Genomic DNA, 15,707 nt, shown 5'->3' on the forward strand with positions numbered 1-15,707 from the left:
CACTTAACCAACTAGACCACTGAGCCAGTCGGCATCCAATGATGTTAATGTCTAACCTCAACCAATCTACGAAGTTGCGTCACTGTATACCTTGCATTACATAACAACTATTAATATATATAAATATAATCCACGAAATATTTTATTGATTAAATTACTAAACATTTTCAATAAGGAAATAGAATAAACGAATGAATCCATGTAGAACTCTAGTGAAATGCTGATCATTCATTTCGAGCAACTAACAATGTAACTAAATATATTTATAAGAAAAAAATCAATAAAAACAGTTATTTATCTCGTCTTTTTTTTTGGTGTTTACGTTACTATCTTGTGTTTCTATGTTTATTATACAATGAAAAGAAAAAAATGTTTATTAACTATGACATAAATAAACAGATGAAAATATATTTGAAAATATAGAATTTTTAAAATATGTGCATCTATTGTTGTGTAAAATGTAAATAGAGAAACCAAAAAGAGATGTACAGTATAATGTACTGTTCAATATGTACAATTCGACTTATATACAATGTAATATATATATATATATATATATATATATATATATATATATATATATATATATATATATATATAGAAAGAGAGAAAGAGGGGGAAGAGAGAGGAATGACGCTCATCTAGAATGTTGAATGAAAGAGTAAATAGAAAAGTCACCATTGTTTCATAGTCAAAAGATCAAGTATATAAATATGTAAATATATATAATTATTTATTAAAATCTTCTCGTTTCTGGTTGTTATGGTGACCTGTATAATAACCTAGTATCACCAGATGTATTAGAAACATATCCATGATTCACTATGTTATCTATTTTCTTTCAATTGGAAACATATGATTATAGGCAGAATTAAACTTATTTCAGTAATAAGTGCTGTAATGAGAAAAAGACAAAAAAATACCTTAAGAGAGAATATTATAAATTTCACTATATATGTATTATAAATACACAATTGCAGGTTGATTTTAAAGTAAACATTTTTAAACATATTAAGCAACTGATCGACTCGATAAAAAGTGTTCATTGCTTTTTACTGTCTTTATATAACACTAACCAGGAGTAGGTTGGAAGAAAGCTAGGGGTGACCAGATCAAAACACGGCACAGATCTATGAACTCATTGACAAGTGGACTGAGTCATCTTTGGTAGGTGTAAACTACCTGGTTGGGATCCGCGAGATGATAGCAACTAATGTTTAGAGATCTTGATTTAAAACTCATTTGCAATGGCGCATGTGCAACTGCTCTTTGTGTTCTCCCAAATTATAATCTTCGGAATTCTTCACGTCCCATTTTTTCTCTTTCTAAATTTATTTCACTGGATTATACTTCTTGAATAACATCTTCACACCCTGATCATTCTGACTACTGTTTATACTTTTACTACTTCTACCACTATGCATCTCTGTGCTAATGTGGTATGGCAACTCGAACTGATGTGCGTACGTGCGAAGTTCTACGTCACTGCTGGCTTTCTGACTGAATATAACACTAAATAAGTAACAGTTCTAAAAATATTCTACTTAGATAGTATTAGTTAGAATAGATGAATTTTCTTTTACATTTTGTGCAGCAAAATGCTTGATTTATGAGCATATGATAATTTAACAGTGCAGTGATTGTCATTGGATTATTTCATAACTGGGTAACAGAAATTTAGATTCTTATTATTTTTTAAGATATAATCTCTTTTTTTTTCATCTTTGTTACCAGTACTTTTACACACTTGAATTTTATCTACTGATCCTGTAATACTGTAGAGTTTTATGTGGACACATCATTATCCCAAAGTCTTTAAGACTAAATGATCAGCATCCATATAAATTGTTTTAAAAAATGTGAAGTTTAATTTCCGATTCATGGATCTTTGAAGTATATTAAGAAAAAAACTAAAGTACGAGATGATGGTTGGAGGTAGTCAACAGGAAACTCTGCACCTAAGTTTCGTGCTACTTGGCACTCGTCAGCAAGGTGTAACTGTAATCTTGAGGTAACTAATGCTCCCTGACGGATACGATCCCGTGTCGCCCAGCTTCAGAGCCAGAGACGTTACCACTGAGCCATCCGACCCGCGAATGGTCTTCTGTAGTACTGAGCTGTATTTACAATTGATTGATCACTGGGTGGTGATCAATGTCATGTATGTTAGGTCCTTCTTAGTGCAGATCGAGGCTAGGTAACACGGGATCGAATCCATCAGGGAGCATCAGTTCCCTCAAGATTACAAATGAACTATGCTGACGAGTGCCAAATAGCACGAAACCTGAGTCCAGGGTTTCCTGTTGACTACCTCCAATCACGATCTTATCTCAACATAATGCACGCCATATCGAGTCACCTAGACTAATTGCCACATTGTAACTTGGTCGATAGGATTCAATCTGTACTAAAAAGGACCTGATATACATGAGATTGATCACCACCCAGTGATTAATCAATTGTAATAGTTTATAATATCTCAGTGAGTAGAAATTAGGATTGTTAATGTTTTATAACAGTATCATATACTTTAACAAAAGAAAATAAATAACCGACAATTTTATTACTGTAAATTCAAATCATGACTAATAAATGTTCATTGTCAATTATTCTTTATATTTATAATTTAATTATTATTCAATCCTGTATGTATGTTTCTATGTGGGACTTTTAAATTGATTCAAACAAACAAACAAACAAAAAACCTCATTTTTAATAACTTCACTTACTAAACTTTGAACAATTAACCGGTTTATTTTGAATGATTCCATTTTGATTAGTTATCGTTAAATAGTTTTCTTTTTTTCCTTTTTCTTCTTTTTCTTTTCTTTCTTTTTCTTCTTTATAAGTATGTTTTATATAACTTTGATCTTTTAGTTCAAAACTATAAAATAATTTAAAACCTAATTCATTTGGTTTAGTTATATGGTCACTTTTAAATATTATTATCATTAAATTCTTTGATGAAATAAAATATTCAGGTTTAATTGTTGCATAGAATTTTTGTTGATTATTGGTTATAATTTTATTTTCACAATATTCTATAATTAATGGATCATCAATATGTATTCCATCGATTAATTGAATACGATCACCTAATGATTGATTTTCATTTTCACAGCTAAAAAAAGAAGAATATAAAATGAGAAGGGGTTTTTTGGAGATTTTTTAGTAATTTCAATAGTTGAGATCATGAATCAATTAAAGCTAGATCAACATGAAAAACCTAGAAGCACTGGACGACCCTTTCGGCCTATTGTGGGACTCCTCAACAGTGTGCATCTACGATTCCGCCCCCCGCAAGATTCGAACCCAGGACCTATCATTTTCGCGCGCGAGCGCTTAACCACTAGACCATTGAGCCGATCTTCATCCAACGGTGCTAATGTCTAAATTCAACTTATTCACGAAATTGAGCCACTTATCCACTATTGTCATCAGTGAGTTACTTCCTTATAACAGACCTGGTTGAACTCTACTGGTCACTGCTTTTCACTAGAACTCCAGGAAATACATCTTGAAGTTAGTCACTAGTGAACATATGATTATTATTATTATAAAGGGTTATGTGGAGATGCCGGCTTAGTGGTCTAGTGGTTAAGCGCTCGCGCGTGACTGATAGGTCCTGGGTTCGAATCTTACGGGGGCGGGATCGTGGATTCGCACTGCTGAGGAGTTCCATACTAGGACGAAACGATCGTTAAGTGCTTCTAGATTTTGCAAGGTAGTCTAGCTTCAACTGACTCATGATTTGAACTATTGGAATACAAAATTGTTTATAATAAATAGGCAACATAATGAGCTGAATTATAATTGATATCAGAATAAGGTTTGTGTGTATATTATGGTAATTTGGTAGGTGAGTCTTATGAGTTAATCGAAACTAGATCACCATGGAAACCATAAAAGTACTGAATGGCTGTTTCGTTGTATTGTAGGACTCTTCAGTAGTGCGTATTGATGATGCCCGCCTTGTGAGATTTGAATATAGGACCTATCAGTCTCATGCGCGTGCGCTTAACTACTAGACCTTAATATATAATTGTATTTATAGTGAACTTACCTAAGTAAGTAAGTAAGTATAGTGAACATTTAGAAAAAATCACAATAGCTTTATGGAAGATGATATTTAAACTTGGGTTATTTACAAATTACGTAAAGAATCAACCCAATCCAATTCATGTTTAGTTTTAAGGTGACTTTCTAAAACTAAGTTTAAATAATCAGTTATAGTGGGATATTTTCAAAAATAGTATATAGTACTAATTATTATACTTAACATATACTGGTCCAAAATTGAAGAGAAAATGTTTATATCTACATACACCAATTTGATATTTCATTCATACAATAAATATATTCCAATGAAACTTAATTACCTACGTCAAAACTACCAAATTTGACTGCCTACAGCACTATAATATTTTATGTTTATGTAGTATGTAATTATTGCCAAGAATGCTGATAAGTTTATTAATGTATTCATAAAATCACTGTATTATATTTTTATAACCCAGTATTTTCTTAAATTTCACACACGTAGCCCATTATAAGGCAATTATCAGTATAGGGTTGTGAGGATTGCTGAGTTTTAATTGAGATCATGAACCAATTAATGTTAAACCACCATTGAAAATCTGGAAGCGATTGAAGGCATGTTTCGTCCTGGCATGGGACTCCTTAGAGGTGCGAATAGAAGATCAAGCATGTGGGATTCGAACCCGGACACATTCGGTCGCGTGTGCAAATCCCTAACCTCTGGATCACTAAGCCGGCATCCATTAATGTTAATGTCTAACTGGAAGTTTTCAATGTTGGTCTTACATTGATCGTTTCATAAACTCACTTAAAACTCAACAATCCTTACAACCATACACTGATACTTATCATGTGCTCACTAGTGACTAGATTCGAGAGGTTATTCTTTTGAGAAGCCGTAACCAGTGTGGTTCATTCGTGTTCGGTGTGAGGCAGTCATCCACCGGAGACAATCTCGTGGATTGACTGAAGTTAGACATTAAAACCATTGGGATTGTTGATGCGCAATTTTGAGTTGCCCCATACTAGGAAGAAACGGCCCTCCAGTGCTTCCAGGTTTTTAATGATGGTATAACATTGAACGGTTCATGATTTCAATTATAAAATGATTACTGATAGGACTAAATAATTATTTAGTTTAGTTTTACTATAACAATGAAACATTTAAATACCACAAAATCATGGAAAGATAGAAGTCAATATTATTTGTATCAAAAGGGGTTTAGTGGATATTATAGTAATTTTAATAGTTGAGATCATGAGTCAATTGAAGCTAGACCACCACGAAAGACCTAGAGGGGTCGTTTCATCCTATTGTGGGACTCATCAGAAGTACGCACACACGATCCCACCATACGAGATTCGAACCTAGGACCTATCAATATTTTTTACGCGAAATATTACACCAACTAAAAACTCATTATTCTCAAATTTGTTTCTTGATTCGTTTACCACTTTTCTTAATGGACGATAGCTAGATTTTCGCAGTTATTTAATGCCATAGATTAAATGTGCAACTGTTAACTGAAATCATTTACATAAGAAAATGTTGTGTTGAAGAATGCGTCCAACAGCTCGTATTGTACAAAAAATCACTCGAATTTAACAACAGAATTAATTCACAGATTCTATATGAAGTTCATTCATAGGAGACAATATCTTAACCATTATTCGTTCCATCTAACAGTTATAAAACCATCCCTCTCTAGAAAGATGATTTAGCGTACATTTAAAGATTACTTTAGTGTGACTATGTCGTTAACAATGTAATCTACAATTAAGAGTTTGTGATATGAATTTGTTCACGTGCTTAATAACCATGAATTGATCGATTCATCTTGACTTTCATTTGTATTCAATGGATTTCATAGGTTACATGATAGTATATTGTTTGTTTAAAATAACATTGCTTTTTATCTAGCACGTTAGTATGATGATGACGCCCATATACGTGAAAGTTTCTACATCTTCCAGAACTTTTTCAACAAGTGTGATTGGGTTAGATGGGTAGGACATACATTATGGAAATTATCAAACTGCATCACAAAGCAACTGCTAACTTGGAATCATGAAGAGAAACGCAAAAGAAGGGAATCAAACAATACACTGAGTCGAGAATTGGAGGCAGATATCAAAAGGATGAATAGCAACTGAAAACAACTGGAAAGGAATGCTTAGGACACAGTTCGACGAAAAATGCTGTTTGGAGGCCTATACTCCTTTTTGGGAGGTAAGTATGATGGAAAAAAATCATTCAACAGTAAATCAGTTTCAAAATTCAAAAAAATGTTTTAAATAAACATTTAAACTTCATATCAATGATGATGTACTTACTTATTTGAATTTCCAAGTTCTAAAAATAAAAATTTCACTAAAATTATCTCTGTAGGCTGACCTATAAAAGTATACATTGTTATAATTGAAGGTGGATAAGGTTCCGGGTATTGAGGTGAATGAATTATACCTTGTGTACGATTTACTGGACCTTTTGAAACAATTAATTTTCTTTGTACATATTTTGATTTCATTTCATTATTGAATTGATTAGAATATTGAAAGTTCATAAAATCTGGATCCGATGAATATTCATCTGAAATAAATAAAGTAAATAAATTTATATCCTCTTGTTGTTCATCAATAAGTTTTCTTTTATTTGGTATAGCTTGACATGTTTCTTTCTTTTACCATGTAATAGTTATCTAGACTAATATATATCCTTACCAAGGTTTGACTTGATCATTTCGAATAAATTGAACATTGGGTTGATTGTTATAAATGAAGATTATATATATTTTGTAATATCCCAATGAGTAGAAAAAATTACATTTTCTAATGTTTTGTAACTCAGTGTAATCCCCTTCTTCAGAGAATAAATCATCAAATCAAAATTAATCCAAGTTTAAATAGTGCACACGGAACAACGCAAGAATATTATGTGATCAATAAAAAAATAGGTCTGAACAATTTAAACTTGGGTTAATTTTGATTTGGTCGTTTATTTTCTGAAGAAGAGTCACAAGATATCAGAAAACCTAATTTTTCTACTCATTGGGATATTACAAAAATAATATTTATTTAGATCTAGATCAATGTAAGGCATTTCAAATGCTTATTAAATTCCATTCACTAAAGCCCATTTTAAATATTTTATAACGTGTGGCCTTTTGTCCTATTAATACATAACGTAATGACACTACCAATTAGAGAAAGGTGACTTATCGGTTGGACCAATAACGTTTAAACCCGTACGAAAAATCTAAAGTCCTTATCGGTTCTTCTTTATGCCTAGATCTACCTGTTGAGTCCAGAACACCAATTTCAGTCTCTGCGATATGAATCATGTATTTCAAACATACTGGGTTTATATACAAACCAAACAGACAACATTGCACCACAAAACAACATTTGTACAAGATCTAGCCAAAAGTGGCTCTGAATGTGGCAGACTGTAATTGATAGACTGGGCAAAACTCGAGAACAGTAAATTGTATAATAATAGTCTATGGGTCAAAATAAAGATTTTATTAAGAGGCGCATGAATATCCATAGTTTAGCTACTTGATAATTATACAGTAAAAATATATGTACCGTATTTGTCCATAAATAGTTCTCAAAACTTACCATTCATAATTTTTGTCCAGATATAACAAATATTTATACAATGAAGCATAATTTCAAACTTATCATTGATCATATTCATTGTGCATTTACAATATAATTTGTAAGAATGAAATATGGAGTGATAGTTTTTTTGATAACGTTGATTCCATGGTTGTGATGCTTGTCTTTGATGAGTTTAACGAATATTTATTTTGATTGAGATCATGAATTGAATAATGTTTGACCACCATTGAAAACCTATAAGCATTGGACGACCGTTTTGTCCATGTTCCCGCACGTGGGGTCCGAAATGGTCATCCTTTGCTCTAAGGTTTTAAATGATGGTCTAAAATCGATCGATTCATTATCTTAATCAAAAACGTAATCTGCACAACTTCATACTGATTAGAAATATTTCACTTACTGTGTAAATACTTAACAAGGTAGAACAATGGTGCTTAAAATGACATCTGGAGCTTAATACGGCTAAAGTGGATGAATATGCTTCGGCGATACATCATTCAACTTAGATCTTACCGTAAACGGTGAAGTGTTATCTATGTTACATACAGTAGTAGACTTAGGACTTAGATACTCCCAAGACTTGTCGTTTACAGAACATATATTAAAACAGACCTCTAAGTCTCAACGTCTAATAGGTTACATAACTCGAAACCTTTACAACAGTGAGTCACGTATTCTAATGTACAAAGTTTGTGCTCGACCTCTTCTGGAATACTGCACGTTTATTCTTAGCAGTGCGCTCATAAAGGATAAATTAAGGCTGGAATCAGTACAGAGACGATTTACACTTCGTAATCTTGGAGCTGATTGTACCTTAACTTATAATTCTAGATGTAATAAACTTGGGCTAGACCCTTTATTGAGGAGGAGACTCAAACTAAATCTTATCTTTTTCGTCAAACTACTTCATAAACCATCGTTTACATCCGATCACGCGATTCAATATGCAGAAACCTCTCATTATTACATCCGTAATTCCTTGGCACTAGTGAAACAAACTTATTCTAAATCATCTCTCTATATGAATTACTTTACCTGTAAATTTTCCAGACTCTAGAATAACCTACCACAATCTATCCGTACGATAAAATCACTCCCATTATTTGTTCGCTGCATCATGACATACTGCTCCTCTGAAAATACATTGAATGTTCTAACACCTATAAGTGTATCTCATTCCACAAGTGATATTATAGAAACTTTAAATGTTTAGTCATCTTTATTAGAGCATTCCCTATGTAAAACCACCTACTTGCTGTCACTTTATGTTAACACCGTCCCCAGAAAGTTTAACTAATTTGAATAATATCAACAGTAGATCACTGTGTCACATGACACATGCATTTAGGTAGACCGGATTGATATATTTTGGTAATTACTGCTTTTTTGTTCCGTGCTTTCTGTTTTCGTTTTAATTTCTCTAGTTGTAGATAATTATCATTATTTCGATCTGGCACACGAAATGATCTTAATTACGCCGTTCATAAATCAACGGGCTGTCCATTTAAGAAATATTAAAAGTTGTCGGCTGATGCATTGGATTGCTGTAATACATGTACTACTTAAACAATTACTGAACTAGTATACTTAAAACTTTCTTCTATAACATGTTTGTTCTGTACATCTAATGTCACTATTTATATCGAGCTGACCATGCCTGTAAACTGGAGTGAATTCTGTAACTATTATTATATGTGAAAATTATATTTGAAATATTCTCAGCGATTGAAATATAACTAATTCCAACGTTTCGTCCAGCTAACTTGTCTGGACTTCTTCAGGGTAATAATCAAAATCAAAATTATCAAAGACATATATAGCTTTTAACAATCAGGATTATACTGTGTTAAACCAATCATATTTCGATGTTGATTTTTTGTAAAATAGGATCAAATGAGTCAGTTAACTACAAATCATGTGAAGAATTCAACTACATAGAAATAATTAACTGAGTAACAAATCGTATGTGTGTGAGTGTGCAGGTATGTATGTATGTGTAAGAGATTGATATGATGAAGGTGTAAATAAATAAATAAAGTTCAAGTTCAAGGTGGAAAAATTTTTTGATAATGAAACATCGATGTACATGTCAAAACATAAATTGTATTTCACAGATTGAAATCATGAGTCAGTTGAAGCTAGACCACCATTGAAAACCTGGAAGCACTGGACGGCCGTTTCGTCCTAGTACGGGACTCCTCAGCAGTGCTCATCCACGATCCCGCACCACGCGGGGCTCGAACCCAGGACCTACTGGCTTTGCGCGCGAGCACTTAACCACTAGACCACCGAGCCGGCATCCAACGGTGTTAATGTCTAACTTCAACCAATCCACGAAGTTGCGCCACCGTACACCATTGTCTTCAGTGAGTTCCTATCTCACAACAGACCTGGTTGAACTCCACTGGTAACAGCTTCAACTGACTCATGATTTCAATCTGCGAAATTTCTAAAATCTCCACAAAACCCATTCTGACAATAATCAACTCCTCACTAGTGACTGACTTCAGGAAAAATTCCCGAAGTTCTAATGAGAAGCCGTTACCAGTGGAGTTCAACCAGGTCTGTTGTGAGATAGGAACTCACTGAAGACAATGGTGTACGGTGGCGCAACTTCGTGGATTGGTTGAAGTTAGACATTAACACCGTTGGATGCCGGCTCGGTGGTCTAGTGGTTAAGTGCTCGCGCGCAAAGCCAGTAGGTCCTGGGTTCGAGCCCCGCGTGGTGCGGGATCGTGGATGAGCACTGCTGAGGAGTCCCGTACTAGGACGAAACGGCCGCCCAGTGCTTCCAGGTTTTCAATGGTGGTCTAGCTTCAACTGACTCATGATTTCAATCTGTGAAATACAATTTATGTTTTGACATGTACATCGATGTTTCATTATCAAAAAATTTTTCCACCTTGAACTTGAACTTTATTTATTTATTTACACCTTCATCATATCAATCTCTTACACATACATACATACCTGCACACTCACACACATACGATTTGTTACTCAGTTAATTATTTCTATGTAGTTGAATTCTTCACATGATTTGTAGTTAACTGACTCATTTGATCCTATTTTACAAAAAATCAACATCGAAATATGATTGGTTTAACACAGTATAATCCTGATTGTTAAAAGCTATATATGTCTTTGATAATTTTGATTTTGATTATTACCCTGAAGAAGTCCAGACAAGTTAGCTGGACGAAACGTTGGAATTAGTTATATTTCAATCGCTGAGAATATTTCAAATATAATTTTCACATATAATGACTTCTCTATACTCGGCGCTCAATTACTGTCAAACTATTCGTTCTAATCTTGACGAATATTCGTATATCTGTAACTATTATTTTCAGAATATATAAATTATTATTATTACTTACCCTAGCATATTATCATTGATTAGTACTTTAGTTAAACGTAACTTATTAAAATACAACATAATAGTTGTTAATTTTTTAAAGCAGATGACTTATGTACTGTATACCATGGATACATTTTTGTTCCTGACAGATTTTTGATAACTCTGACTTTCTGAACTAATGTCATCTGTACAGAAGAAAATTATTTTCAACATAGAAATTTAACTGTGATTGATTAGAATATAGTTTCTTACAATTTTCATTCATTTTATCTTCATATGTATTGAATGTTGTTTCAAAAGCAACTTAATGTAGCTTGATAAAATGAATTAGATCATTCAATCAAAGAATTAGAATTCGCTTCTAATAACTAAGTCATCCATGTCAAACCCCGGTGGATTCTGATAATGGAGACTAAGATTATAGTGTATGGTATCACACACATAATTAAAATTACTGAAGTTATTTATTGTATTCATGATACATGTACAACGACAGATGCAAATCGAATGCTAGAAAATATTTATATGAAGATAAAAATAGATCTTTACATTAAATTGAGTTTTATAACATAATGCCTGAACAATACATATTTTATACCCAGCATAACCGATCATTTTTGCCTATTTTCCTTTTGTAACATTCATATAAGCGTAATTTATAAATATAGTTGTATCATGATATCTTATATAGTATCTTCAATGATATGCGATCATTTACGAACAAAAGATTCATCGATTTCATATCTTATAAGCTGATCATTATTAAAGTAATATAAAATAATCACACCGAAATTCAATGACCAACCTTGGATCATCTATAAAAGTGTGAGTATTCTACTGTTTTTACTAATTAATATCATACTCATATTTTTGGTTTGTATTCAATACATATTGTCCCTATTTCATGGTAAATAAATAATCGTTTCATTACCAGTTGATAATATACTGAGTCATTTGATACATTTAGCTAATTAAAATAACAAAATTGTGGATTTTAACTGTAGTGAACTGATAGAGAGGCTATAGAAACCTTATTGTCTGCATCCAAAATAAAACAGCAGATTCCTAAATGCATTATGAAAGTTCACTTTCGATTTGACAATGAATACTATAGACAATTGGATGGTGTATTCATAGGGTCGCCGGTGAGGTCTCCCTTGGTACAAATTTCTCTTGCATAACTGGAAAGTGGACCACTTAAAGACATAGTTAACCATCTAACATCTTACTGTTATTACATAGATGGTACTTTCATGGTATTAGGAAAAAAATGGGAAGGATAATTTACTTAACATGTTTAATAACATGCACACATCTACTACATTTACACTAGAGAAACAATAGAGTAATAGAATATCGTTTTCAAATGTCCAACTAATCGGAAAAGTAGATAGGACACTGCAAAGAGGAATACATAGAAAGTTTGCAGTTGGACAATTTACTCATTTCTATAGTACTGGATCAATCAGATACAAAAGAAACTTAGTAAAGATCATGACAAATTGTGCTAGAATGATTTGACGTGACCTGCTCAGTAAAAATGGCGACCCAGAGAAATTTCTCAAGGAACATATGAATGAGATGACAAGAAAACCAAATTTGTCTACGGTTCTGAAGAAAGTACTACTCTTAAAATTACGATTACTAAATGGTGCTGCTGAAGAAACTGTAACTCAAAAGTTCAGAAAGGCGGTGCAGAAAATATTCACTGCAGACAGACAGAATGTTGTTTTTTACAATTAACACAATGAGAACCCCCAATAAAGACAGACTGCATGAATCCGCTACATCCATATGTATTTACCAATACAACTGCTCCTATGAAGTCAGTTATATAGGGAGTACAATTCAACAAGTCCATCATCGCATAGCAGAACACCATCCGTGTTGGTTAAACAAAGAACAGGTATGAGTGATTAAGAGTTCTGTTATTGTTTATTTGGTGGACTCAGGTCATAAAATTGATTTAAATAAAGCTTTTAAGGTTGTCCACCATATCCTATTAGAATTACCACATGGTATACATGATGTGGCCCGTGGATCTGACTCCATTTAGAGCGTATGAATGTTTGTTATCACCTATTCTCGTATATCATCGTCGACTTAGATCGCGTTATCCAATAACGGAATTAAATAAGTCGAATAACGAGAATTGATTTGTGAATACATATATTTTGCATATGAAGTGAATGAAACAGAGCCAAGCAAAATGACGCACAGGGAAGATGGCTGGGAATCCAACTCCATTTTAATTAAGCGTTACTCAGTATTTATAGGCAGACAAAATAAACTACAAACATGTGATGAGTCATGGGACATGAAGTGTACACACATATACGCTCATGTGAAAACAGTCAAGGCTAATAAGCGAATAATTGACAAGGTCAAAATATGGCTCAAGTAAAATGAATAAAATAGGATGTCCGGAAGATAGAATAAGGTATATGGGCTTGCCATAATAACTGACACTACATACAAGTTTGTCTGTTGCATATTACTTAGGCTATCGGAATCCATGTTCAAAAACTTAACTTTTAGGTCCGAAAGAATTTTGTACAATAACCATAGCTACCTAAGCCATAAGTATACGAATGAGATTTTAGCCGAACTTTGATTAAACCCACTCCTTCAAAAATACCCCTGATTTCTTCCTTTTTTTGTAGTTTCGACGTTCGTCTCATGATTCTTACATAACTACCATAATACTGACCTTACATCAAAATATTTAATTAGTTCTTTCCTTTATTTATTATGCAACATAGTAACCGTTTAATTTTTCAAATAATTACATTTGACCAGTTTAGGGGTTGTGGAGATTGTTAAGTTTTTGATTGAAATCATGAGTCGATTGAAGGTAGACCACCATGGAGAATCTGGAAACACTGGACGGCCGTTTCGTCCTAGTATGGGACTCCTCAGCAGTTTGATTATAATCCTCTTTCTTCCAATTACTCAACATTATTATATAGTCACGATGATATATGATTATTACGTAATGCAACTACTTGATGAGTGTTATTTCATTATTGTAAATCATATATATATATTCTTTTCACCAAATGTCAATATGGAAATTTACTTAAAAATTTATATTTTAGATTTTTATTGAAAACAAATTTAGCAAAGTTGTAAGCGAAATATTTCAATAAAGTTAGATTTAAAATATATTTGGAATGCTAGACAAAAACAAATACTGATGATTTAATGAAAGCTATAATTACTACATATATCAGCATGGGGAATTTGTGGAGATTGTAGTATTTCCACAGTTGAATTCACGAGTCAAGCTTAGCTAGAACATCATTAAAACCTGGAAACACTGGGAGGATGTCTCGCTCCAGTATGAGACTCTTCAACAGTGATCCGGTTCAGTGGTTCAGTGGTTCTCACGAGAGACAAAATGTGTTGGATTTGATTTTCGCGAGTGAGATCGTGAATGTGCACTGCTGAGGCGTCCTATACTAAGACAAAACAGATGTCCAATGCTATACAAACAGATAATGATATGTGCTTTCTATCAACTTTTATTTAAAATATCCAAAGCATATTTAAATGCAAAAATAATACAAAAAATATATTATTCAGTTACCTTCGTGAAATTGCATATTTCTTGTGGATGTAAATCCAGCATCAGCAAAAAATAGTCTGGACTTATTGGCATTTGACAAATTTTCTAGTTTATCTTGATTATTTCTAGAATTTTGATATTTTTCTTCATGTTCATTAGTTTCAACTAGTTGATCATCTTCTTCAAGAAATGGAGAAGGTAAAACTTGAGATTCATGAACAAATTCATAAGTTCCATGAAAACCTTGACCTTGATAGAAAGGACTACGACTGATAAAATCCAATTTTAATATAGAAGTATGTGAAACAAGTTGTATATTCACTAGGTTAGTACAAAGATATGCCAATGTTCTCGATTTATTCTTGTACATCTCAGATATGGAAATAAAATCATTTTGCACAGGTATAGAATTTCTTGTACTGCATCTACTTGTTAGGAAAGAGAAAAGTTTATTAATTTATCTATGTTGCCATGCCAGATACACAAATCTACATTCTAGTTGATAGACTATGTTGGCTCTCATTATCTGATTTACTTATTTCTCATAGAACAATAACTGTTGTAGTACTTTTGAAACTTAAGTAAACCTAATATACATTTATAAGCGAAGATGAATAATCGACGTCAGTGGAATCGAGGACACACGTTTTGTCCTAAAGACTCCTCAGTTGGACGTACTTGCATCTCAGAGTTGATGTTCACTCTGAGAATCGATCTCAGTATTTTTGGCTTCAAACGCCATCACGTTATCCACTTAGCTACTGATTCCTGATAGTCTCCTACTTACACAATGGGGTGAAGTTTAAATTCAATTGGTGTTGTTAACTTGTATCTCACTGCTAGCTGCTATCCATATTAGCTTACAAAGCCTGTGACCTAAGGCAATATAGAGGCAGTTCGTACAGGATGCATATAGGCCAACAAGAGACTGATCAACGACAGTCCTAAATAGCAATAGGAAGATACAAGTAAACAACACCAAGTGAATCTAATATACATTTGTTACTAGAAGTTTAGTAAAACATCGAAATGAGTTACATTCAAGTTTAATAAAATGTGAATAGAATTTTCAAGAAATTTATGAATTATCAACTGCGGTTAGTGAAAATACTGAAT

At 32.9% G+C, this 15,707-nt stretch overlaps 1 protein-coding gene across 1 annotated transcript in view; it reads right to left on the minus strand.

Annotated features, from left to right (window-relative positions):
- Positions 1-827: 827 nt before the first annotated feature.
- The window catches only part of PRSS56_3 (Serine protease 56), a gene marked incomplete at both ends in the record, with an annotated part of 44,744 nt that continues 29,864 nt past the window's right edge, over positions 828-15,707 (minus strand). Inside the window, 4 exons of the mRNA XM_051219058.1 lie at positions 828-895; positions 2,730-3,121; positions 6,373-6,628; positions 14,613-15,016. Coding sequence (XP_051069818.1) covers positions 828-895; positions 2,730-3,121; positions 6,373-6,628; positions 14,613-15,016 — 1,120 coding nt within the window. The remainder of the gene's footprint in view (positions 896-2,729; positions 3,122-6,372; positions 6,629-14,612; positions 15,017-15,707) is intronic.

Source organism: Schistosoma haematobium, chromosome 3 (assembly GCF_000699445.3).
Source record: "Schistosoma haematobium chromosome 3, whole genome shotgun sequence".
NCBI lineage: Eukaryota > Metazoa > Platyhelminthes > Trematoda > Strigeidida > Schistosomatidae > Schistosoma > Schistosoma haematobium.